Consider the following 23,834-nt stretch of genomic DNA (forward strand, 5'->3'; position numbering starts at 1 on the left):
CAAATTAACGAGTTTAAATGTATTAAATAATGCATACATAAGCCGAGACTAGAGGACAAGTCCTCTATCCTAGACTTATCCAATTTTCCAAATAATTGAGGGTCAAAAATTTAATAAGGTTTTACTGTACACGGGTTTAGTCAGCAAGACACCACACCAAAGGATGCAAAACCTGGGACAGCACACATGGAAAGCTTTAAAAATTAGCTGACGCTGCTCTAACCACATTCCATGCACTCCCTACGAACCAGGGATTCCACGATAAAGCCGATATTCTTCTCTGTGTGTGAATGTAGCGTGAAATTGAGGAGTGCAGTCCAAGTTTTGAATTACAAACTTTCCAGTGCACGCATCAATTTCAGTTTGTGCATGTATATTAGAAAAAAAAGTTTTTTTTTTTTTTAATGAGCCTCTGGTCCACATACTTTTGTGCACCAGTGTATAAAGTGGAACCAACTGCCTCCTTACCTGGCCACGTGAGAGCTCAAGGCCAATAATGTAGAAAATGTCTTCAAGGTCCCTGTCCTGCAAGTAACCACATTGGTTTTGGTCAAAGTATATGAATGAGAGAAGCAGATGACGCTGTAGTGTACGTTGCTGCTGGGGACGATTTTCCTTGCGTGCTCGCTTCTCTGCAATGAAACATACACTCCAGTCAAAAGCCCATTAGCTCAGTTTGACTGTCCATCTATGTCAAGCAATACGCCTAAAAAAACAAACAAACTTCTAGAACAAAAAATAAATAGAAAATTATGTTCAGTAATCCTAAAAAGTACCTAAGATAGTTCTCAAATCAGTGCTTACTTTACTCGACCTGAAAGAATGGAGTCATGTATGCCTTACCTTTGTTTTCTTCAGAATCACCTTCTCCATCAGACTGCTCTGAAGCAGCATCGCTTTCATCCTGATCATCTGTTTTCTTTTCATCATCCTGAACCAGATAGAACAAGCAGGATGATGTTTTAACAGGAAAGATGGAGTGTGCAAATATAAAAATTTTTAAGTACAGTCAACAATGAATATTTTGAATGCCCAATTTTTTAATCATAATATTTGGGGTTTTACGTGCCAAAACCACTTTCTGATTATGAGGCACGCCGTAGTGGAGGACTCCGGAAATTTCGACCACCTGGGGTTCTTTAACGTGCACCTAAATCTAAGCACACGGGTGTTTTCGCATTTCGCCCCCATCGAAATGCGGCCGCCGTGGCCGGGATTCGATCCCGCGACCTCGTGCTCAGTAGCCCAACACCATAGCCACTGAGCAACCACGGCGGGTGCCCAATTTTTTAGACATGCCAGATAATTCGGACACCTTCGTGGCACCAAACGCCAATTTTTTTTTTCTGTGACTGAAGGTCCTAAAAGGCATTAATGAAGCGACCAGCGCCTCCACTTTCATTATCTCACAGTCTCAACCACTGCTGTTGCAAGCCAATCCGCTGGCAGCCATACCAGCTTATTGCATACGTATCGGTTAACACTTAGCGTTTCCACTTTTCGTCGCGCAAACACAGCGGTGCACCGTATTTATTGGGCGGCCCGGCAGAACAACAAGCCTCACAGATCAGCACAACGGCCTCCAAGCGCCCTGTGCGTTTGCACGTGGAAGCCTCATCAACATTAACATCATTTCGGCGCAAAGCCAGAGAGCGTTGTGGCATTGTGTAACAGAGAACTCACATCATGTCGAAACTCGGATAAAAAAGACGCCGGGTGCTCAGCATAGTAGAAGAAAAATTAGACAATGTTTGTGCTATCGAATGTGACACGAAAAGTCGGCGCTGGCACGCAACATGGTCTACTGTTGACTATGGTTTGTGGCATTTGGAATGTGAAGAAGTTGCTCGGCAGCACTGCAGCGACCGCGAAGAGATGTCGGCTACAAGGTTCGACTTTTCGCCATCGTTGCCTCTGTTGTTGCCGAAGTGTCGCCTGGTGACAGTGATAAGAATGACACTGAAAGCGACAGGATGGGCGATTCAGGCCCGACAGTGGCAGAATTTGCGCGTTATGTCAGCCTCATGAATGCAATCGTCGCGACGAGAACAGCAACTCGTAATGAAAAGGTGCCCCGCAACTTCTACGCGCTACCGCGCCTGTGCACGTAGAATATATACAACGTTAACGAGGAATCTGCCATGCGAGTGTTTGCAGAGAAGAGACGGCTGGCTGAAAAGCTGGCTCACAGCTTCAGCAAGTTTGAGGCTGCTGTCGTCGCTGCTAGGCTGCCGCGGCATCAAACGAAAATAACATGTTTGTCGCGCGAAGTACAGTCGAACACGGATATATCGAACCCACATATATCGAATTATTGTCTGTATCGAACTCGTAAATTATCCCCTTGAAAATTCTGTGTTAAAGTATAGCAATCCGTACGTTTATATCGAACGATATTGTTACCCGCCATTGGATATATAGAACGCCGCGCGATCTCGGCACTCGCTGCACCCGCGAGCTCCGCGCCTCCCACGAAATGCTCGGAAAATGTGAGAGCGAGAGGGAGCGAGGCTCGGACTGTACTCCCGCTGCGCACGCTCTCCGACTTACGGAACTGCTTTTTTTTTTTTCTCTCTCTCAATGTCTCTCATCCTTCCCCCGCCTAACCATAGTGATCGGCTCGGAAAAGAGGAAAGAGGGCGCCGGCGGCCTCCTCCTTTTGCCTTTTTTTTTTCTTGTTGCTTTTTCACGAGTTTTGCTCAGCCAACCACAGCTCGTGCTTTTCGTACGTCGCTGTCGCCCTCGGAGGTGACCGGTGAGTCGGTGACCATCGCGAGCGGTTTGTTGGCGGAGGCTACGCACGTGAATTCTTGTGTTTTGTGCGCGTTCTTGTGTTTCGTGTTCATTATTGTTTTGCGTGCGTCTCACGACACGTGTGACTGGATCGTGGTGAGCTGACGCGGAAGCAATGGCCACAGCAAGCACAAGCAGCGTCAAGAAGCGCAAGAACCTGGACTTTGCGACAAAGCTGAAAGCCATTCAGCGTGTTGAGGCGGGCGAGAAAAGTGCGACGGTGGCAGACGACTTCGGGATTCCTCGGAGCACTCTAAGCACCTTGTTAAAAAACAAGGCGGACATAAAGTCGAAAGCGGCGGAGCAACGAACGTCGGGATCTTGTCGTGTGCGCGCTTCTGCCCACGAGAAAGTTGAAAAGGCCCTCTATGCGTGGTTTTTAGAGGTGCGGGCTAAAAACATTCCGGTGGATGGCCCAATGCTAATGGCTAAAGCTAAATGGTTTGCCGCTGCACTCGGTGATGACAACTTCGCCGACAATACAGGGTGGCTGCAGAGGTTTAAGAACCGCCATAAGATAGTTGGCAAAACCATTTCTGGGGAAAGCGGAGCCGTCATCAGCCAGGGTATCCAGCAGTGGATTTCGAACGAATGGCCGGAAATTTGCGCGAAGTTTTCACCCGCGGAAATCTTCAACGCCGACGAGACCGGGTTGTTTTGGCAGATGCTGCCAAGCAAGACGCTCGACGTCCGGGGCAGCACGTGTCACGGGGGCAAGATGAGCAAAGTCCGCGTGAGCGTTCTGCTCGCTGCAAACATGGACGGCTCTCAAAAGCTCCAGCCCTTTGTGATCGGCAAAGCAAGGGCACCGCGCTGCTTCAAAAACTGTAAGCAGCTCCCCGTTCGCTACGCCTTCAATAAGAAGGCGTGGATGACGCGTCAGCTGTTTATAGAATGGCTGCAAGCGTGGGACGCCGAACTGGGCAAGTCGGGGCGTCACGCTTGCCTTCTCGTCGATAATTGCTCGGCCCATCACACCACCTGCGAGCTCAAAAACATCGCGCTCAAGTTTCTGCCGGCAAACACGACAGCGAAGTTGCAGCCGCTCGACCAGGGCATCATTAAGTCGTTCAAAGTCGGCTACAGGAGGCGACTCATTGATAGGCTTTTGGTGAACCTCCGCATGGGCACCGAGCTTAAGGTTGACCTGCTGGGGGCCATTCAAATGATGACGGGCGCCTGGAGAGACGTGAAGCAGGATACCGTGGCCAACTGCTTCCGGAAGGCAGGCCTCGTGACGGCCAAACTTCCCGAAACCTGCGAAGACGGCGACAGCGACAACGAGTGCATGGACGACGCGTTTCGCGAGTTGTCGTCCCTTTTCCCGGCTGCCGTTCCAGCCGAACTGTCTGCTGACGATTTTGTGAACGTTGACAGCAATGTTCAGGCTGTTGCGAGCCTCGCCGACGAGGACATTGTAGCTGCAGTCGCAGGGACCCAGGCCGACAGCTCGAGTGGCGACGAAGATCGTCCGGACGAGGGGGCGGCTACACGCTCGTACTCCGCCGATGAAGTGGCGGCCGCGTTCAGCTTGATTCGCCGTTGTTGCGGCGACATGGAAGGAACCGGGCTTTCGCACCTGAACAGCCTCGATAAGATCGAGGCTGGCGTCTTTAATTTCATTTGCAAGGCGAAGAAGCAGACCAACATAAGCGATTTTTTTTCACGCAAATAAAGCATTACGTTGCGTCGTGTGTGCGGAAATAGTTGTCATTCTTGAATGCGCCGATCGGTAGGTCATCCTCCGCCACAGGTAGTCTCTGGGCCTGTATTCTTTTATATCGAATTTTTAATATATCGAATTAATTCGTGATCCCCTTCGAGTTCGATATATCCGTGTTCGACTGTACATAAATACTGTATGTTTTTCCCCCCTCTCATTGCACTCTCTCTCAGTTCCGTTTTTGACAGGTAAGTGGGCGATCTCATGTTATTTCGGTTAAAATGTAATGGCCCTAAAGAAAGGGTTGACAGTATCAATAAAGAAAGAAAGAAAAAAGAAAGAAAAAGCAGTACTACCGTTTAGTACATACTTTTTCCAGCTCCGGCCAACTACGGTTTAACGAGGTTTCACTGTAGTCGCTGGTAAGAATTCGGTACATGCATTGACTGTACTTTCGTTTATCTGTAGCAACAATATACCAATGGTCAAGATACGGACTGCGATTTAGTAGCGACGCCTTCTGCTCGATTCTATGCCACTTTTATCATCTACTGTTCATGGTAAGCTGATCCCGTTGATAACGCATACAGAGCGTCATCTTGACCAATGATGAAGCACAAGTGTGACAAGGGATACAGCCGCTGACCAATAATTCGGACTTTACAGGGACCGTGGAATGTCTGAATGCAGTCGACAACCTATAATTCAGACTCAACAGGGAAAGTAAATATGCCTGAACCATGGAGTAAGACATTTAGGAGGTGAAACTCCCGTCAGCGCGAGCGAGCGCGGGCGACCAGATAAGGTCACAATTGTTGTATGCGCCGACTGGGCCATATACAGTGGCGGCGCCATGCGGCGCATCGTAGAAGCCGCAGCGAAAAAAAAAAAAAAAATGCAGCGCCTGGGCAGGCGGCTCCAGCGCGCTCTCAACGGCGATTTCTTTCCAGGCCGCCAGCACGATAACGGCTCCGCGGGCATGTGACTTTTTCTGGTCGCCGCAAACAGCGGAGTTTCCACTCCTAAATGTTTCTTGCTCCGTGGCCTGAACTATCGAATTTCCGGAAAAACGAATGTATCCCAAAAAGATTATTTTATGTTTTAAGGCCTCTGTGCAAGAAATAGGTGGTCGATTCGATGCTGCACGCACTTCCGCTTACGTGCATCCAAGTACGCCTGTATTTCTGCCAGTTTTGTGTTGTCACTGTATGCCGATGTAAGGACTGCAAAGGCTCAAGTCCGCATGTGAAGGCTCCGGAGCACACGGCACATCATCATCATCATCATCTGCGTTAGAATCGCTGTTTGACGGTGAGAGAACTTATGCAATTATTTCGTCATCATTCAGTTTGGCACACAACACTGCGCTGTCGAAGTCTGCAAATTCCTCAAATGTAACGGCAGCAGAAATCAGCACACTGCAGCCTAGCAGGTCATCAATGATGTCTGCATTTGAGCATGTTGTGGTAGGCAGATCTTTCGGAAGTCATAGCTCATGAATATGGGCAAACTTTGTCAATGCATGTTGCCGCTCTTACAGCTTGCCCTTGGCCTAGACATTTTGTGGCTGTAATTTTATATGCATCTTAACACGTACCTTGCGGTCTCGACGGCGGTCCGACTTCCGATCATCTCGACGATCACTTTTCTTGTCTGATTCCACCTTCCCACCATCTTTTTTCTTTTCCTATAATGGAGAGGACAAAAATTCATTGAAAACCATAAATCTTAAAAGCACTCCCTGTTGGGCTAGTTGGTAGCTGTTCATTATAGAATATAAAGACACCAAATAAACGGACACACACAAGAGAAGAGAATGGGACAGGGCGCCACTCGCAACTGCTTTATTCACAGAACGCAGGCACATCTATACCGTCGGTCAACACATGCCCACAGAGCAAACTTACATTCACGCATCTAATCAAATATTCATGACACACGGCACTCAAGGAACCTCTTCTCGGCCTTATATAATGACATTGAAGTTTCGCTAATGCACAAGCTGCCTTTCTTGCCTATGTGATAGGCTTCAACCAATTCTGCATTTCAGAATTTTTTTGGCGATGTGAACAGCTAGCAAATTACCCTGATAAAATTCCACCAGGAACTTTAGCTAAGTTAAATGTTTCACCCCCATTTTATCCCAGGGGAGATTTATGCACCTCCAATTGCCGTTACATTTAGGGACATACCAAAGAGCTCATTAGCGAGCCTTCTGGGAGTATCAAAGCTTCTTTTCTAGGCAAAGCACTAAGCTGCTACCTAGTACAGCTCAGACCACTTATAGTGTAACAAGGGGTGTGCAAATATCAAAATTCTCAAAAAAAGAATACTTAGCATTAAATATCAAATCGAGTATCAAATAATGATATGCACATGTACAGTCGCCGACTGATTTCTCGGACTCCAAAAAATTCGGACATGCTTGATTATTCTATCTGCTTCGCGGCACTGCCATTCTCCCCATAGACCATAACGTATAACAACTGCCGAAAGTTCGGACACCTTGCAATCTCTCGTCTCATTTTTCGGACACTCCTTGAGCCAGCTCGATCGAGAGCACCATGCACAGACTCTGACTGGTGCATGGTTCGACTTGTTGAACACCATTTTTGTTTTGAATGGAGCTTCCTTGCTGCCCCAAGAAGTGGCGCTACTGCAAATCCCCACTCATCATCATCGTTTCTGCCTGGTTCAATAGAGTGGCTACAGCAGTTCCGGTCTCAGCTTAGTAAGCCATGTCAAGACAATCCAGCAGCTGATATGTTTCTTCTCCATGCACAACGCTGCGAATAGGCCACGTTTTTCATTTGTGCGACTGGTGTCGGCGTGCCGGCATGGTGGTGTTTGCTTTGTGTGTTGTGTCGAGGTTGTGGTGATCCAACGCGGCATACGGAAACATCGTGTCAAGTGTCTAATGGCGCCGTCGACAGTGCCCATGTAGACTGTGCTGCGGAATGCCGGCAAGCGGGTGCTGGGAGGCCTAGGATTTGTTGCCTTCCGATGTGCTCCCTACTGACGCCGAAAATGTTCTGCCGAGACCTGCACAATGGTTGCATTGCGATTACGGGCACCGCCTCATTTGACAGTTTCACAGGTGCTGATACTGCTGTATTGACATGCGCAGAACTCGATGACGCGAGACCATTCGTCAGGCTTCTGCTGCGCAGCCGGATGATGACTCCGAGTCGGCTCCGATGACTCTGAGTACAAGCAGTGACTGTGCTTTTAGCCGCCTATAGTGACCGTACGACCCTCTCTGACATTCAGGCTTATTGATTGCGCGTAAACGGAACAGCGTGCAATGGTGCATTCATGATTTCTTCAAGCCTACTGCCGAGCCCGTATAAGTGCGTGGAAATAAAGGACTTCTTTTTTTTTCTTAATCTGCTTTTTCGGACACCTGTTTACTCGGACATTTCCGCAGTCCCCGTGAGATCCGAATAAACTATCGGCGACTGTATTTGTTAGCAAGCTGGTGAATTTTAACACGTTGAAACATTGCAATTAAATTGTGATAGGTCAAAAAATTAAACTAGTAAGCCGTTATACTAAAAGATTGTGTATTTGGCTTGTGTTAGCTTTGGAAATTTGAATAATTTTCCTAACCAGTGCACCTGATGAAGTGTTGGCGACCAAAGTTGCGGTTTGGTACCAAGTCAACGCGTTGCAGTGGCTGTACGGCACTTGAGAAACGGAAAAACCACCTTGATAACGAAAGTGAGGGCATGGGTGGCCCGAGCAACGCTTGAATGGTGGCAACTCTGTCCATTGTCACTACGTTTTTGACATTGTGCATGTGCCAATCAATCCAAGAAAGTGAACGAGACACTGTACGACGTCTGAAATTTTGGTCGCTGTTCTACATTCTGTGGAGTTGGTAGCAGTGCCGCGGGAAATTTATAACATTAGAGCAGGTTTTTTTCTGTGCAGTTTTTTGTTTGTCTGCTTCATGCAAAGATAGCAGCTCCTCAGACATTAACCTTTCTATGTTCATAAATTTAAAGGAATATAAACAACTCGGTCACATGCTTCCGATTCTCAGGTACACGCGGGTGCTTGGTTTACATGTTTTGCCTATATGCAGCCTTTCAAGAATGTTTTCCTTATAGTGCGTACCGCTTATAGTGCGGACATTGGTGACTCCGGTGACTCGCCACATACCGTCTATGCTGTATTTCTGGGGGCATATTTACTGCCTAAGAAGAATGCTAAGATGCATCATACCTAGTACATACAGGAAGCACGTGCTCATACAAGGTACACAAAATATAAGATGATGAAGAGGCACATGGAATACCTGAGCCACTTCATCACGTGCAAGATCACGCATCATACAGAAAGCAGATTTTGACTCCAGATCACCGGCAACAATCCTGCAAAAATGTGCAGACCTAATCTGCATTTACCACAAGTTCAAACTTCAAGTGTAGCAGTGTTTCCAGTGAAAAGTCTACTGATAAAACTCTGCTAAAACAAATGCTTGTGAACTACGGCAATTTGATGGCAGAAAACATATCTTAAAATGCAGCATCATGCTGCTGAACACTCCTTCACATGCAGTAGCATGTTTTCATCACACTACGAATGCTCAAGTGCCTGCTGAAGCAGGATTAGTGCACACTTCATATCACCCAGGACCACACTACCCTGGCAAGGCCGTGAATGAGCGGCTTTACTTAGGTTGCATATGGCTCTAACATTAGATTGCGTGTGTCAGCATCGTTTGAAATGTTTTTATCATGACTCATTTAAAAATTTCCTTCTTGATGTATTTCTGACCATAAATGTATATTTGGTACATTCACAAGCGTCCTGCCACTAATTGTGTTGCTGACGCGTGTGCTCCAGCATTTGCATTGTGGATGTCTGGGTGATTGTCATTGTCAAGAGAGCCACTTAACCAGATCAGCATCACTGATGCAAATGTTACTAACAGCAGCCAGTGTGGCCCCGTACAGCCGCCAACAGACTTAATACAAACACAGAAGACATATTTCTACTGGTTCAACTTGGACAAACACTGTTTGTGAAGAGCAAATATAAAGTGTTTTGGAAAGAATACGCATTAAGCTAGGAAATTCAAGGCAATATATTCAGAAATCAGTAGCATCTCCTGCAGTAGAGTAATTTACTCATTCCTGTTTTCAATTAAATGACTGATAATTCATTTTTTTATCATGAACGAATTCTGTCTACACAGCAATGACAGCACAGCACTGAATGGCCACAAACTTCTTGGCAAGGCCCCTAATAACGTGCAGCAAGTGCGTTCAGTACAACTGCCATGCAGTAAATCAAAGTGTACACTATAACACTGCATCAAAGGGACTCCCACTAGTTTGAACTCTGCTTTATTCCAAGTAAATCCTGGTCCATTTGCCATTCAAGTTGAGATTTCATTTTGCTCAATGGTTAGCACATACTGTTTATAAGATTTTGTTATGCAGTATGTCCAAGCAACTTGACAAGGATTGCTATGCCACACTTGGAATAAACTTGAAAGTCAACTCCATGCCATCTGCTCAATTTACCGATGCGGAATGGTAAAGTTATGTGGCCCTCATGTTGGCTCTTGATCTCGCACTACAAAAATGTGAGCAAACCATAACCATGGGTGCTGAAATTGATCGCACTACTCAGGTCGATGTCCCATTACCATTGTCTGAGGACTTCTCACAATACTAGGTAGCTGTGCAAGGTTTTCCTAGGTACAGCAAGCATGGTGTGAAAGCAAGATACACCAAGAAAATAAACCATTCAGCAATGAAGTTAGTACACATGCCACAATAGACTGATTTGCATCCTCAGTAATGTACCTCTTTTTGTTCAGGAGCTTCCAGTAGAGCCCTGTAGATGTTGAAACCAAAGTCTCGAATCAACATTTCATTGAAGAGCTCTGCAAACAGCGACACCTTAAAGGGGAAAAAAAATTATACACATTAGTAGCGACTTACTGACACTGTACCTTGCTAAAGGCTTACAAACGCAATATAGTCAAGCACGATTTAAACCTGCCAGTAAGAAATAAAAAAATAAAATAACAAATGAGGTTGTATTGGTGAAAGACGAATATAAACCTCACGATAAGACAAAGCACACAGAGCAGGGAGGATATGCACAGCGTTGTACAGTTGAACATTGATATAAAGAAGTTGGTAAAATCGGCAATTTGCTTTGTTATATAAAAAAATTGGATCTTTTATGCACATAAGTACAGTAACTGATGGATTTTTATTACATGGAAGGGGCCGCAAAATTTTCCTAATTATCGGGCAATCGGAAAAAGCAAATCTGAATCAGAAATAAATAATTTTTAAAAAAATTGAGTCAAGGATGAAAGATACGGTTTCATGCTGTGTTGGCGATATCTTCACATTGGTAGTACAAAGCGAAGTCAGCGAGCCTTTACGCCCACTTCGCCCCTGAGGCTGATAGTGTCACCTGCAGTGGGATGACCCATACTGATGCTATCATGAAAAGTACCAGAAGCGGGGAGCAAATGCTTCATCTGCCTCTCGTTTCAACACATCTCCGAAACTCGTAATAATGCAACCTTCCACATTAAACACACGAGAAGACTGTGCACAATGCCAGGCCATAACAGCTCGCCCAGTCTGTACAGGCGACAGGTTACCTTTAAAACAGAGCGCAGGCTGCATATGCACTCAGCCTCGCTGATAGCCATGTGCTGCCATGGCTGTGCTATAAAATGACACACACACCTACCTGCCTCCCCCCCCATTTCCCCATGCTTGCAGGGCAAGACTGCACTCGTCAAGCTACCATCCTTTTCGGCTCACCTTCGCAAGCTTTCACTTGCACGTAAACCACACACTGCATAAGGCACGATAGTATCTTATTTCACTTGGACTTTATACAGAACATGACGCTGCTCTGCTTCGGGAGTCACTCTCAGTAGCGGGCGGCATGTGATTTGAGAGGTGCATTTACAAGCAGCTGCTTCCATTTATTGGCTCGGTATTCCTTCGCGACACTAGGGAAATTTCATTATATTGAATTCATAATAAACACACTTCACTATATCGAGGTTCAAAATACATACTGCTCTATGAACAAGTAGTTGTAAAAACTTAGGTACTTTGTTTTATAGAGAATTTAGTTATATCGAAGCTTGTTATATCAAGGTTTAACTGCATATGAAACTATTCTAGTGATGAATCTCAGTTGAATATGATATGAGTGAAAAATTTGCTTCGGCATTTGAACAACTTCTATGCAGATCACAAGCAATTCCCACCATCCAATAATTTACACCCATCAAAAGGATCTTGTCAGCACTGGGAAGCACATAAGGTCATTTTGTAAGTGTGCAAATATTAAAATTCTCTATTTTGCAATAATATGATGCAACCAAAAATATGATGCGGGGTGTGAGAAGAGTGAAGGCACCTTCGATTGCATTAAATAGAGAGAGAGAGAGAGAGAGAGAGAGAGAGAGAGAGAGAGAGAGAGAGAGAGAGACAGACAGACAGAGAGAAATTAATTTTTTTTTATTATTATAAATCCAAGTAATCATGTGCAATGTATCCGTACTTGTTCACAATAGCACCTTTTAGCGAACTGTGACGTACAGGCATGGTGGCAATGCCAATCATAGAATGCAAATAGCCCATGAGAATCTGCACAATTACCGAGTACCACTGGGGCACATATTGTGGCAGCGGATCGCTGATCACTCTACACTAAAATGGCTGCGCTAACACTCTACCATCTGAGCTACCCAGGTGGCTAGCAGATGGCAGGGTGGAGTCTAACTTACCATCAACTTCAGAGCAGCTGCCCCAGAAAGGCGCTGGTCCCGGGTTCAAGTCCCGGACCTGGACGAATTTTTCTTCAACTGCGAGGTTTTAACCCGTATGGGTCTCCTTTGTAGCAATTGCTACAATGAGGTGGATGTCTCATCTTCCCTTTATTAATTACTTCTCTCCACCTTGCGGATTTACGCGGAACAATTATGTCAAACACTTGCCTTCACTTTGAGTTGTTGATAAGTTCGACTTAGCCATGCCATCTGCTTGCCACCTGGCTAGTTCAGATTGTACAGCGGCTGCCACGGAAAGGTGGTGGTCCCGGGTTAGAATCTCAGACCAGGACGAATTTTACTTAAACTGCGAGGCTTGTCTTTCAAGGAACCCATATAGGTTTCCTTTGTAGAAATTGCTACAATGTGGTGGATGTCTCATTTTGCCTTTATTAATCACTTTCATTTTTGTACCAGCTATGCCTGCATTTCGCAATACACCTGCCAATCAAGTTTTCAGATGCACAATTTTTTTTTAACCTTCTCTAATGTACCCAGCACCTGCTGCCCATATCCACCTACTCCATCGAACCAATGTACAACCATGAATGAAATTACAGTGACCTAAAGCGCCTCACTGTATTTTCCAGACACGATTTGTGCACACGACATTGCAAACGGAATGGTTGTAAACAAAGTTAGCACCATTCAGGTTGCCACCTGTTTTTTACTTTCATTGGGAAGCCATTTTCTCAATGTTTCAAGCGCCATACGGTCACTCAAAAGAGAATCTCAAGTTTGTGTTAAATTTTTGGAAAAAGACTATGCATTCACTACGCGAGTAAATGTGGTACTTACTGCCAGCAACAAATGCAAGTGTGCCTATCAAATTTATCTTAAATGGCCAATAAATAGAAAATAATCTGAATTATATTAAAGGGAAAATACTGAGAAGGTGGGAGATGGAAATTCAAGACAATGAGCAAAACAAGGACGAGGTCAAAGCTGGAACCAATGTTTCGACAAGTCCACTTGTCGAAACGCTGCTTCTGGCTTTCACCTTGTTCTTGTCTTGCTCACAGTCCTGCATTCTAATACAGTCGAATCTCGTCAAATTTATGTGTATTCTAATGGGCAAAAATACCCGGTAATTCGAACACACAAGCATTTACAACGGTTAATTCAAACACACCACATTCTGCCAATGCTTTCAGCAGCACGCCAAATCACACGGCGGCGTCCCGACTAGCATTGCTCTGTCCCCGCCATAGAGAAAAAGCTTAGGAGAGACCCCTCAATGCCACATGCAAGGTTCCCTATAAAGTACAAGGGTGATAACACTATCGCCGCGCATCCTACGCTGTATGTGTGAGTGAAAGCTTGTGAGGGGAGCCGATGATCGCGGCTCACTCTCGCACGCACGAAAGAGACAGTCTAACGCCGTGTGCGAGGCACCCAACGTTGCGAAGCATCGAGGGGGTGGGTGGGGGCGGGGTCTACTCCGGCTGCAAATGTGCATGTGGCGGCTGTATTTTGACAGTGATCTGCGTTGGGTGCAGAGTCTAGGTGCGTCGGCAACTAGCAGCTATCTGCATCCTGTGTGTTCTCAGCGCTCGATTTTCATTAAAGTGATAGACAGCATGAATGTCTCTTCGCTCAATGCTGCTGCCGCGTTTCCTAACGCCAGTGTTTTGACAGTGAGTTTCCGCAGTCATCGAGAGAGATGTGTTCATGTTAGCTTGTGCACACGTGACACCATGCTGGTTAATTAAGTTACCGTATTTATTCGAATCTAGGCCGATAGTTTCTTTTTAAAGAATAATATACAAAACTATAGGGTCGACTTAGATTCGAGAATTTTAAAAAATGCAGCAGTTTGCAATTGAAAATGATAAATATGGTGCATAGCTTGTGCCATCTAGAAAAGTCAGTATCACAGCCGCTACTAGCCGCACCTGTAGCCAACGGAAGTACACGAACAATATTGCCATTTTGGCCTGTGTCATATCGGTATGGTGGCTAAGTATTGGCATGTGGCATGGCATTATCATAATGGCACCCAACAGGCGATGCCACAAATGAAAAGTTGTGCTAGCCGCAGAGGCATCGTCAAACGTTCAAGCCAGGCGGACTTCAGCTTCGATGAGAAAAACATCCACCGTTGGACGAGGCAACGGGACACGCCTTTTATGTGTGCCGCAACAAAGAGAGGATAGCAATAAGAAAGATAAGCGCGCGATAGCAGAGAGGAGCTGTTCACCGAGATCGCGCCGCATTTCGACGCGTACCAGCTGTGCCGCACCGTCTGCGCATGCATAGGCACGCGGACGCAAGCTTGCGCACGTCTGCAAGTGTACAAGGCTAACAGCGATGATGACGTAGAGTGAGCTTGGCATGCTCATATTAAATAAATACCGTAAAAACCGAAATATAGGTCGAACTTTTTTTCAAAAAACCATTGCGAAAAGTCGACCCTCGTCTTATATACCGGAGATTGGCGGAAAAACTATGGAAGTCTTGCAACATTGGGTGGAGGAAGTAAAGAGCCGCCATCGCCATCAGCAGCGGCGCGGCGTGGCGACATTGTGGCATCGCCAATTTGCGTTTACATTGTCACAAAGTTATTTTGGTTAAAGGCTGCTTTTTCACATTTTGTTTCAAAATGAGCGGAAGCCGACGGCAATTCAGTCGCCTTCAAAAAAAGGCGATTGAGTGCGCGGAAGCCCACGGCAACCTCGCGGCAAAGTGCGAATTTGGAGTATCCGAAAAGAGCATTCGGTACTGGCAGAGGCAGAAGCATTGCAAACCAACAGAAAAAGTCATTTCGTGGGTGGGCCACAGAGCTGGAAGACAAGGTTGTGGAGTTCGTCCGGGAGCTGCGTGTAAGATCGCCGCCTGTGACTGCCGAATGCATCCGTTTGAAAGCGGTAGAGATTGCGCGCCTCTGGACTGGGCAGCGAGAAGCACTCGTCATCAGTGGCGTAGCTAGGTCGTCTGGCACCCGGGGCCCATAGGTCTTCTTTCAACCCCCCCCCCCCCCCCCCCCCCCCCCGGTGTAGCCGTCGGAAAGAGGGGTGTTTTTAGACGTATATGACACCCCTACCCCCCACTGGCCCCTTGCACCCGGGGCCCACGGCCCCACGGCCCCCTGGCCCCACCCTGTTGCTACGCCACTGCTCATCATCCGACTCTAGTTCAAACGACTCTGATCAAAGGCGTTGCTCTGATTCGGAGTAGCGCTTGCACTCTTCGTGCCTTTCTGTGTACTGTACACCCGGCCAATCTTTAACAGTATCGCACAACCATCGACCCGCGTGTTTGTCAGCACCTTATCATCACGGCACCGAGCGGCGAAATAGCGAAAGTAACACGCACGTGTACACATGTGCGTATCGTGTTTGTTTTGCCGCTCAGCGCCGTTAATAAGGTGCTGACAAGCACGCGGGTCGATGGTCGCACTATACTGTTAAAAATTGTCCGGGTGCACATGCGAGCTGCATTTAAATAAATACTGTCACTGTTGTACATGATTTGCATTTGTTTCAAGGTAAGGGTGTCTTTCGGTACATTTGCCATTGAAAAATATTTTTTTTTTCATTTTTAGAATTCATTAATTGGGGGATCGACTTACATTCCGGTCCGACCTATAGTCCGGTTTTAACGGTACTGCTTTCATTTTGTGAGCACTGTCCTCACTTTTTTGTTTGGCTTACATTCGAGGGAAATTTTAAAAATTTTTTCTGACTTCGGACATTGGGGGGTCGGCTTAGAATCGGGGCTGGCCTAGATTCGAGTAAATACGGTAGAATGCCTATGTTTACAAGTTTCATCATCATCATCAGCCTATTTTGCAGGGATAGGCCACTGCAGGACGAAGGCCTATCCCTGCGATCTATAATTATCCCTCTCCTGCGCAAACAGATTCTAACTAGCGCCTGCAAGTTTCTTAATTTCATCACCCCAGCTAATCTTCTGCCATACTTGACTTCGCTTCCCTTCTCTTGCCATCCATTCTGTAACCCTAATGGTCCACCGGTTATCTAACCATTACATGACCTGCCCAGCTCCATTTTTTTCTCTTAATGTCAATTAGAATATCAGCTATACCCGTTTGCTCTCTAATTCATACAGCTCTCTTCATGTCTCTTAGTGTTAAGCCTAACTAACTAACTATGGCCAATACAACTACTACAGTGAAACCTCGTTAAACCGTAGTTGGCCGGAGCTCGGAAAAAGTACATACTAAACAGTAGTACTCCTTAAAGGGACACTAAAGGCAAATATTAAGTCAAGCTAAAGTGATAGATAAGGGCTCGAGAATCTCTAAGACTTATCGGGAACAGAGTCATAATAATAGAGAATTTGAGGTAAATGCAGGACGTGATTGGAGACTCCCCTGGGACAACCAAGTACTTGCCCGATGATGAAAGCACTCCTCAGTTAAATTCTGTCACTATCACTCAACCACTCATTGCAAAAAACATGTATTATAAGACGAGATAAGATTCTACTTGTCCAGTTCTATTTCATTTTTAGAAAAAAGAAATTGAAAGTGAAATTGAAAACTCGGGTGGTCGAAAGGTTTCATTTTCGCTCGACTCTGCGCCCACGCTTTCGCATTCCAGTAGTGTTGTTATCGCATAGTGCTGTGCTGGCTGTGCTGGCTCGCGGGACTCGCAAAAACTGCAAGTGGCATATTATTCAACTTCTGTGTGATGTCGCGGGATGCCCAAACGGTCTACGCCACTTGACCAAAAAGCAGCTGCAGTGGCGAATCCACCGCTCTGTCTTGGCTCGGTGCCGCCGTCTTTCGGGCATCGTTTTATTCACCGACGGCACCAAAGAGCGGTGATGGCGAATGCAATGTCACCACTCCCCAAATTGGGTAGCGGGAGATTTGAATTTCGAAAAAGTATTCGGACCCTTCAGATGAAGTTTTCTCATAAACTAAGTCTTTTCTTGGCACGAAACAAGCGTTGCAAGGTTTCTGGAATGCTACTTAAACAGTCCACATCCACTTTGTATTTGCCTTTAGTGTCCCTTTAACCGAAATAGCATGAGATCGCCCACTCACCTGTCAAAAATGGAACTACGAGAGAGTGCGATAAAAAAGCAGAAAACATGTAGTATTTAGTCCCTTCGTACGACAAAAGTATGTTATTTTCACTTAATGCCGCAGCGGGCTAGCAGCGACGACGGCGGCCTCAAACTCGCTCAAGCTACAAGTCAGCTTTTCTGCCAGCCCCCTCTTCTCAGCAAACACTCACACGAGGCTGACGTAACACGCAGCATCTGCCACTGTCGGGCCTGAATCGCCCGTGCTGTCGCTTTCCGTGTCGTCCTTATCACTGTCATTAGGTGACACTTTGGCAATAACAGAGGGCACGATAGCGAAAAGTCGAACCTCGTAGCTGACGTATTTTCACGGTCACAGCAGCATTGCCGACCAATTTCTCCTTTGCATTCCAAATGCCACACACCATAGTCAATGGTAGATCCCCCTCGTGTGCCAGCACCGACTTCTTCATGCCACGTTCGACTGCCACAATACCAAAAAGCTCCTGTTACGATGAGAAGAGACTTATTAACCTCTTGAGACTCCACTAAGGAGATTTGTTCAAAATGTTGGACACTAAGTAATGAGACAGTACTCCTGTGCCAAGGAATTCATCCTCATAAAACCCCAATGTCCAATGTATTGGACACCTGGTGCCATCTATGCCGCATTTATGAAAATACACTGTTCAAATTTCCACCAAAACAGTTCCAAAATGGCGGCATTCAGCGGCGCGGCGTTTTATAGCACCGGCTGGAGAAGTAAGTACTGTTAATATAACAGTACAAGTTAATACAACAGTGAACACGCAGAATAGTAACTTTAACTCTTCATGCAATTACATTTATCTACACTTCCTTTGATTTTGCGTGCCCATTACGTTGGATGCTGGGACTCAACCCAGTTATTTTGACTGTGCTTTTGCGATGGCCTTGTTATGAACAGCAGATGAGTAATGTCGGTATTTAATGGCTTGTGGACGAAATCGTGTCTATAGTTTTGTGTACGAGAACGGCCTCGCGTGTCTGGTGAGACAACTGACATGATCTTGCGAAGAATTGCTGAAGGGAACCTTTTGAGTTATTAAAACATTTTTGCACAAGAGTTTGAGCCCAAATCTGCAGTACCTCATTACATGCGTACTGGGTGAAAAATGACCAGGTAGAATCCCAGTGTCCAATACATTGGACATCACGCTGAGCTGAAACTACCACGGCTATTGAAAAAATATTTAACATTTTTCCCCTTCATAACCCTACTGACTTATTCAGAAAGTTTAAGGAAAATCTGTGCACCAAAATCAAATGTGTCCCGGGTCTCAGGAGGATAAGCCAGAATAGACAAAAATAAAAGACAAGTGGTGCTGCCCACTTGGAGTTCTCACATTAGCTTGCTGTGATGTCACGGATTTTGATGGCATCTCCTCAGGTCTAGTTAATTCTTCATCAGTAAAGATGGACTAGACTGCATTCTAAAGGAGCCGAGGACTGAACTTAGCAAGTTTTAAGAAATTTTACGGCACCACGTCATACGAGAAAGTACCTTGATACGTGATGTCACACTGACCTAGCGCTTTAGTTTTAGCGTGAAATGTGATAAAATGAAGCTTTGGCCTTCATTTAATCTTCTAGCAATCAACCTCTTACCGCAAAATAAACGAAAATAGAGATTTGAAAAAAAAAACTTTAAAAGTATAGACTGATTTAGAATCTCTCTTCTGTGTATCTTTAATTGATGGTACAGGGAAAGCGAAAAGCGCCACACTGAATTTGTGCAAATTTTGGACACATTACAGTACACCGTTCAATTTGGATTCTGCCTGCATGATGGTATGCCAATTTGGCCACACAGAGTCAAGGAGAAATGGCAATATTTTGGTTTTGCTACATCGCCAAAGTCCTTGAAACTGAAACTAGCAAAGCCTAGTCGATCCAGTAGTCACTGACTCCAAATTTTCAGTCTGCGACTGAGCAATGACAGCTGCCAGTGAATCAAGATGCATGCTACAATTTTACTACAGTCAATGATTGATTTTTCCGACATCCCCAATAATTTGGATACTTTTGCGGCGCCAACACATACTCCATGGAGAGTATCTATAAGAATGTCTGAAATTTTTGATGCTGAAACCCATAGAGTTTCTAAATAAATACCCTAGAGGGAAATGTGGTGCTAGTGTCTTTGGGGGCTCTCATGAGCGTTGCCTCAACCTACATGGGAATGACGGGAAGCACAGGCTTCGGATTGACTGCGATCTTTAGACTAGTGGCGTTTGCTTGCGGCACAGTAAACAAAGCTATACTCAAATATGATTGCGTAAAATCTAATTTTATTTCTGCAGTATGTTATATAATGTACAACACACTACATAAACTTTGTATAACTTTGAGATGGAAGCACGGTTTACTACGGTTTATCACCAGGGCCCACCAGGGTATGCATTCTTGTGCGATTCTGTTCCCGATTTAACGCCAGAGAATAATTATTTATTTATTTTTGCAACAGCAATAAGAACCGTGCATGTACTTATATAAAAATACTCATCAAGTATTTATGGAAATAAAAATCTTGTATTGTGAGAACGGGTTGCGCCCTTGAGCGGAATGCTACAAGTGTCGTCTGCTACAACACCTGCTCGCTACAAACGCGAGACTTGTCGCAGACGAGAGGCACTTGCGAACTCTCACTCTTTCGAAAGGCTGCATCAGCTGTCAAGATTGCTGAACGTCTTCAAGTACTTTTAAGCACATCTGCTGCAGTGCTAGCTAGGACGCTTGTGGCCTCCTGTGATTATGCTTCATTATATTTTATATTGACGTACCGCTTCTGAAGCGTTATGGCGTGGCTTTGCACTTACCCATTTTGCGTCACTAGACTACAGCCACGAAGCAGCAACCTCTCCTATCACAAGTAAGTTTGTGTTCTCAAAGTCCTAAAACATACATTTCAATGAGCACACAAATGAGCAATGCATAATGAAGCCCTCAATAAAATTTGGTTGTCAAGCCACTAGAAACTTATATATGTCTTGTATCAGTAGTGCCTTCTTTTTCCTATCCTGAAGTTTCATAAAGCATGTAACGCTACAGCGCCAACCTAACACACTTAACAAACCAAGCTCCAAATGCTCAAAACATGTTCTTTCAATGTTTACGATGCCATCGCTTTCTCGACAGGGCTTCGACACCACACCGCAACACAAACGTCCCAGCCGCTGGCCCAGCGCGCTATTGCCACTTCGAGCAACATAACAAAGAAAGAGAGCTTTGCGTCACACTGTCCCACTGCAGGTTATAGCGATTGCGCTTGGAGCGAAACCAAAACTGCCAAAAAAAAAATACTTGTAGACTAGTTTGCCAGTCAACAAAATGCCAATCCGAAGCCTGTACTTCCCATCATTCCCATGATGGTTGGATGATTGCAGCGCCAGATTTCCCTCTAGGTATACTAATATGAAACTCTATGGCTGAAACCTTTCGCTGTCAGATTTTTCTCAACTTTTTTGCAGTGACCGCAAATACGAAACGGCACTAATTTAAGCCACCATCGCCACCATTTTTATTATTTTGCAGCCATGAACCAGTGCTCTCACATGCCAATCCGTTTGCAATTGTAGCCACCACCACAGCAACGCTACACCTAGCTGCTTCAATGTTCACTATGAAGCTTGCTGCTGTTCAATGCTGCTTGTTTAATTGATTTTTTTTTTTATTGAAGGAATTTAAAGGAATTTATTGGTGTCGGCAATGGAGCCAACTCTGCCTTTGTCATCTTCAATGGCTTTGTAGTGCAGAAAGCACGGCAATTGTCAAGTGTTAAATAGTGCTGGTTCTTGAAAGTCAGCTTCGCCACAATAAAACGCTGTTAGGCAGTGAAGCATACCAAGATTTAAAAGGGGACGCTGTCACAGGACACAGTATGTAGTATACACACGTGCACCCACAATCTCCTAGCAGTTTACGAGCACTGATAAGCCTATTAAGTGTACTGGCAGGCCTTCAGAGCTATTTCGGACCTGTCTGTGGCGATTTGAGCCCTTGGGGGCAGTAAAAAGCGTGCACTCATTTTTTTCAGACTGCCCAATTTTCGGACATTTTTGCGGCCCCGAGAGTGTGTGAAAAATGAGACTGACTGTATGCAGCTGACGCGACACTTTCTATTTTGAAAAAAAAAGTATCAGGTCAATAACTGAGACCACTTAAATATGTCGTCTTTAGGGTTTTGGAAGTCGTGCACCAGTTGAAGAAACACACAATCACTAATAAATTATTGATTATGGATCAACTGATACATAGATACATTATCGGCCATAAATTAAAGAGTGCTTAGCATGGCTAACTAACCTCAAAGGAGTGCTCTTTGTTATCCTCTTGGCGATAGTCAAGCAGTAGGGACAAGGACATGACTGAGCAGTCAAAACGGCCCCCTTTAGCTGTACGTGATGGGTACACTAGAATGCTTGGTTGGCTAGGCAGGTCCTCAAGTCGCAGTGGCTTCCCAATAGTTGCTGGAGGTTTTGTTGCTTTCTCCATTGCCTCATCCTTGGCTCCATCCATGGCTTCTTCCTTGGCCACATCCACTGACTCCGCTTGCTTTTCTTCAGCCTGCAAAACAGGACAGTATTTACCGCATGGAATATTTCATTTACCTCAACACAGATATAGCTTTCGTTTATTTATTTATTTTATTTATTACATACCTGCATCATTACAGCAGCGGGGATTACATTTTAAAGGAAGAAACAAGTTATCACATGTATAACATGCAATAAAACGCATCATTGCTTTCAATATTAGCAATGTCAGGCGAAAGAGCATTCCATTCTCTCACTGATAGAACAAAAAAAGAATACCTAAAGACATCGCTGAAAAGAAACTCGCGGATTTTCAGTGCATGATTGCGTCTCAACGACGTATAAGTAGGTGACTTGATATAACTTTCTCTCGATCCCTGTTTTTGAATAATAAATAGCGTGAAAAAATTTGAACCTGAGATTTTTTTGCCAGTCTATGCTTGCCACGATAACTTAATTTTACTTTCTGTCGTACTTAATTTTCTACTATAATTATTAAGAACAAACCTACCTACTCTATTCTGCACTCTTTCAAGCTGTTCCGTGAGATCAGCCGTGTGCAGATCCCAACAGATACAACCGTAATCAAGTAAACTAGGAACATAAGTGAAATACAATTGCTCTTTTAGTTTATCCGGTAACTGACTGAAGTTATAAGTGCAGGAGTCCCAATGAACCTGGCTTATTCTTAATATGCGTAATGTGCCTGTTCCATGTTAGGTGAGACGTCATTAAAATTCCTAAATATTTGTATTTGTCAAGCTTCTTTATTGCCATATTACTCAAGGTATAAGTGCATGACTGAAATGTGCGATTCCTTGAAAAGGTGACATGAACACATTTTTGAACATTTAGTGACATTTCCCACGTATTACACCATGTTCCTATAGTCTAAATCAGTCTGTAATGACGAAATGTCACTTGCGTTATCTCTGACTTTATAGATGAAACAGTCATCCGCAAATATTTTAAATGCAGATGTAAGGTCTCTTTCAATATCAATCATGAAGAGTAAAAATAAAAGGGGACCCAAAACTGATCTCTGAGGAACATGTGAGGTCACTGGAACATATACAGAAGAAAAACCGTTGAGTACCACAGACTGCTGTCTTGCACAAAGATATTTGGCAATCCAAGCTATGACACTGTTGTCCAATTTGTAGGCCCTAAGTTTTGAGATGAGAAGATCATGTGCAACCACATAGAAAGCTTTTTTGAAATCTAGAAATATGCAGTCTATTATTTTGGTTTTGTCTATTGCCGAGGCCAGATCATGAAAGAATTCTACTAACTGTGTAGAACATGCAAAAACCTTGTCAAAAACCATGCTGACTAGAGCACATGGTTTTTCTTGCATGTGATACTTGTTAAAGACACCAGTCTGTAGTTTTCAACGGAACTTCTGGATCTGCCTTTGTGAATGGGTACAACACGTGCCAGCTTCCAATTACGCGGTAAACAAGACTCGGATAAACACTTTGTAAATAACCGATCCAGAACAGTCCTTAAGAATCGCTGCCGGAATATAATCAGGGCCACAAGTGATCGTCGGCTTCATCTCCTGCAGTAATTTAATTTTAGTAAACCTTCTACACCAAATATAACCTCAGGCATTTGATTAATGTCCATTTGGAAGATCACATTGACAGTTCGAGAATGCTTTGGTCTAAACCCTGACAAGAAAAAATTGCTAAAGAGTTTCACTTTGTCTTTATCAGCATCAATTATGGTTTCAGAGCTCTTTAAGGGGGGGATAGAATTGTTTTCTTTACCATTACGCCTAACAAATCTCCAGAACTCTTTGGAATCATTGAGCAACTTCACACCAAGGTTTTCAAGATAAGTATGCTTGACCTGCTCCACAAGACCCTGAAAGCTTCTTTTCAAACATTTCAGTTCTGACCAAGTATTTACAACAAGCTGGCAAGCAGTGCCTAGGCATTTCAAATTATGATTACAGTGTTCTCCACAGTAGTACCATGTG

The 23,834-nt window shown here is 44.7% G+C and overlaps 1 protein-coding gene across 2 annotated transcripts in view; it reads right to left on the bottom strand.

Annotated features, from left to right (window-relative positions):
- Positions 1–23,834, bottom strand: part of LOC142589870 (cell division cycle and apoptosis regulator protein 1-like) — a 221,717-nt gene that overhangs the window by 37,269 nt on the left and 160,614 nt on the right. For both annotated transcript variants that reach the window (XM_075701526.1, XM_075701519.1), the window contains 5 exons: positions 21,621–21,881; positions 10,276–10,371; positions 6,054–6,143; positions 844–931; positions 469–632 (listed from right to left, as the gene is read on the bottom strand). In XM_075701526.1, the coding sequence (XP_075557641.1) occupies positions 469–632; positions 844–931; positions 6,054–6,143; positions 10,276–10,371; positions 21,621–21,881 (699 nt within the window). The remainder of the gene's footprint in view (positions 1–468; positions 633–843; positions 932–6,053; positions 6,144–10,275; positions 10,372–21,620; positions 21,882–23,834) is intronic.

Source organism: Dermacentor variabilis, chromosome 1 (genome assembly GCF_050947875.1).
Source record: "Dermacentor variabilis isolate Ectoservices chromosome 1, ASM5094787v1, whole genome shotgun sequence".
Lineage (NCBI taxonomy): Eukaryota > Metazoa > Arthropoda > Arachnida > Ixodida > Ixodidae > Dermacentor > Dermacentor variabilis.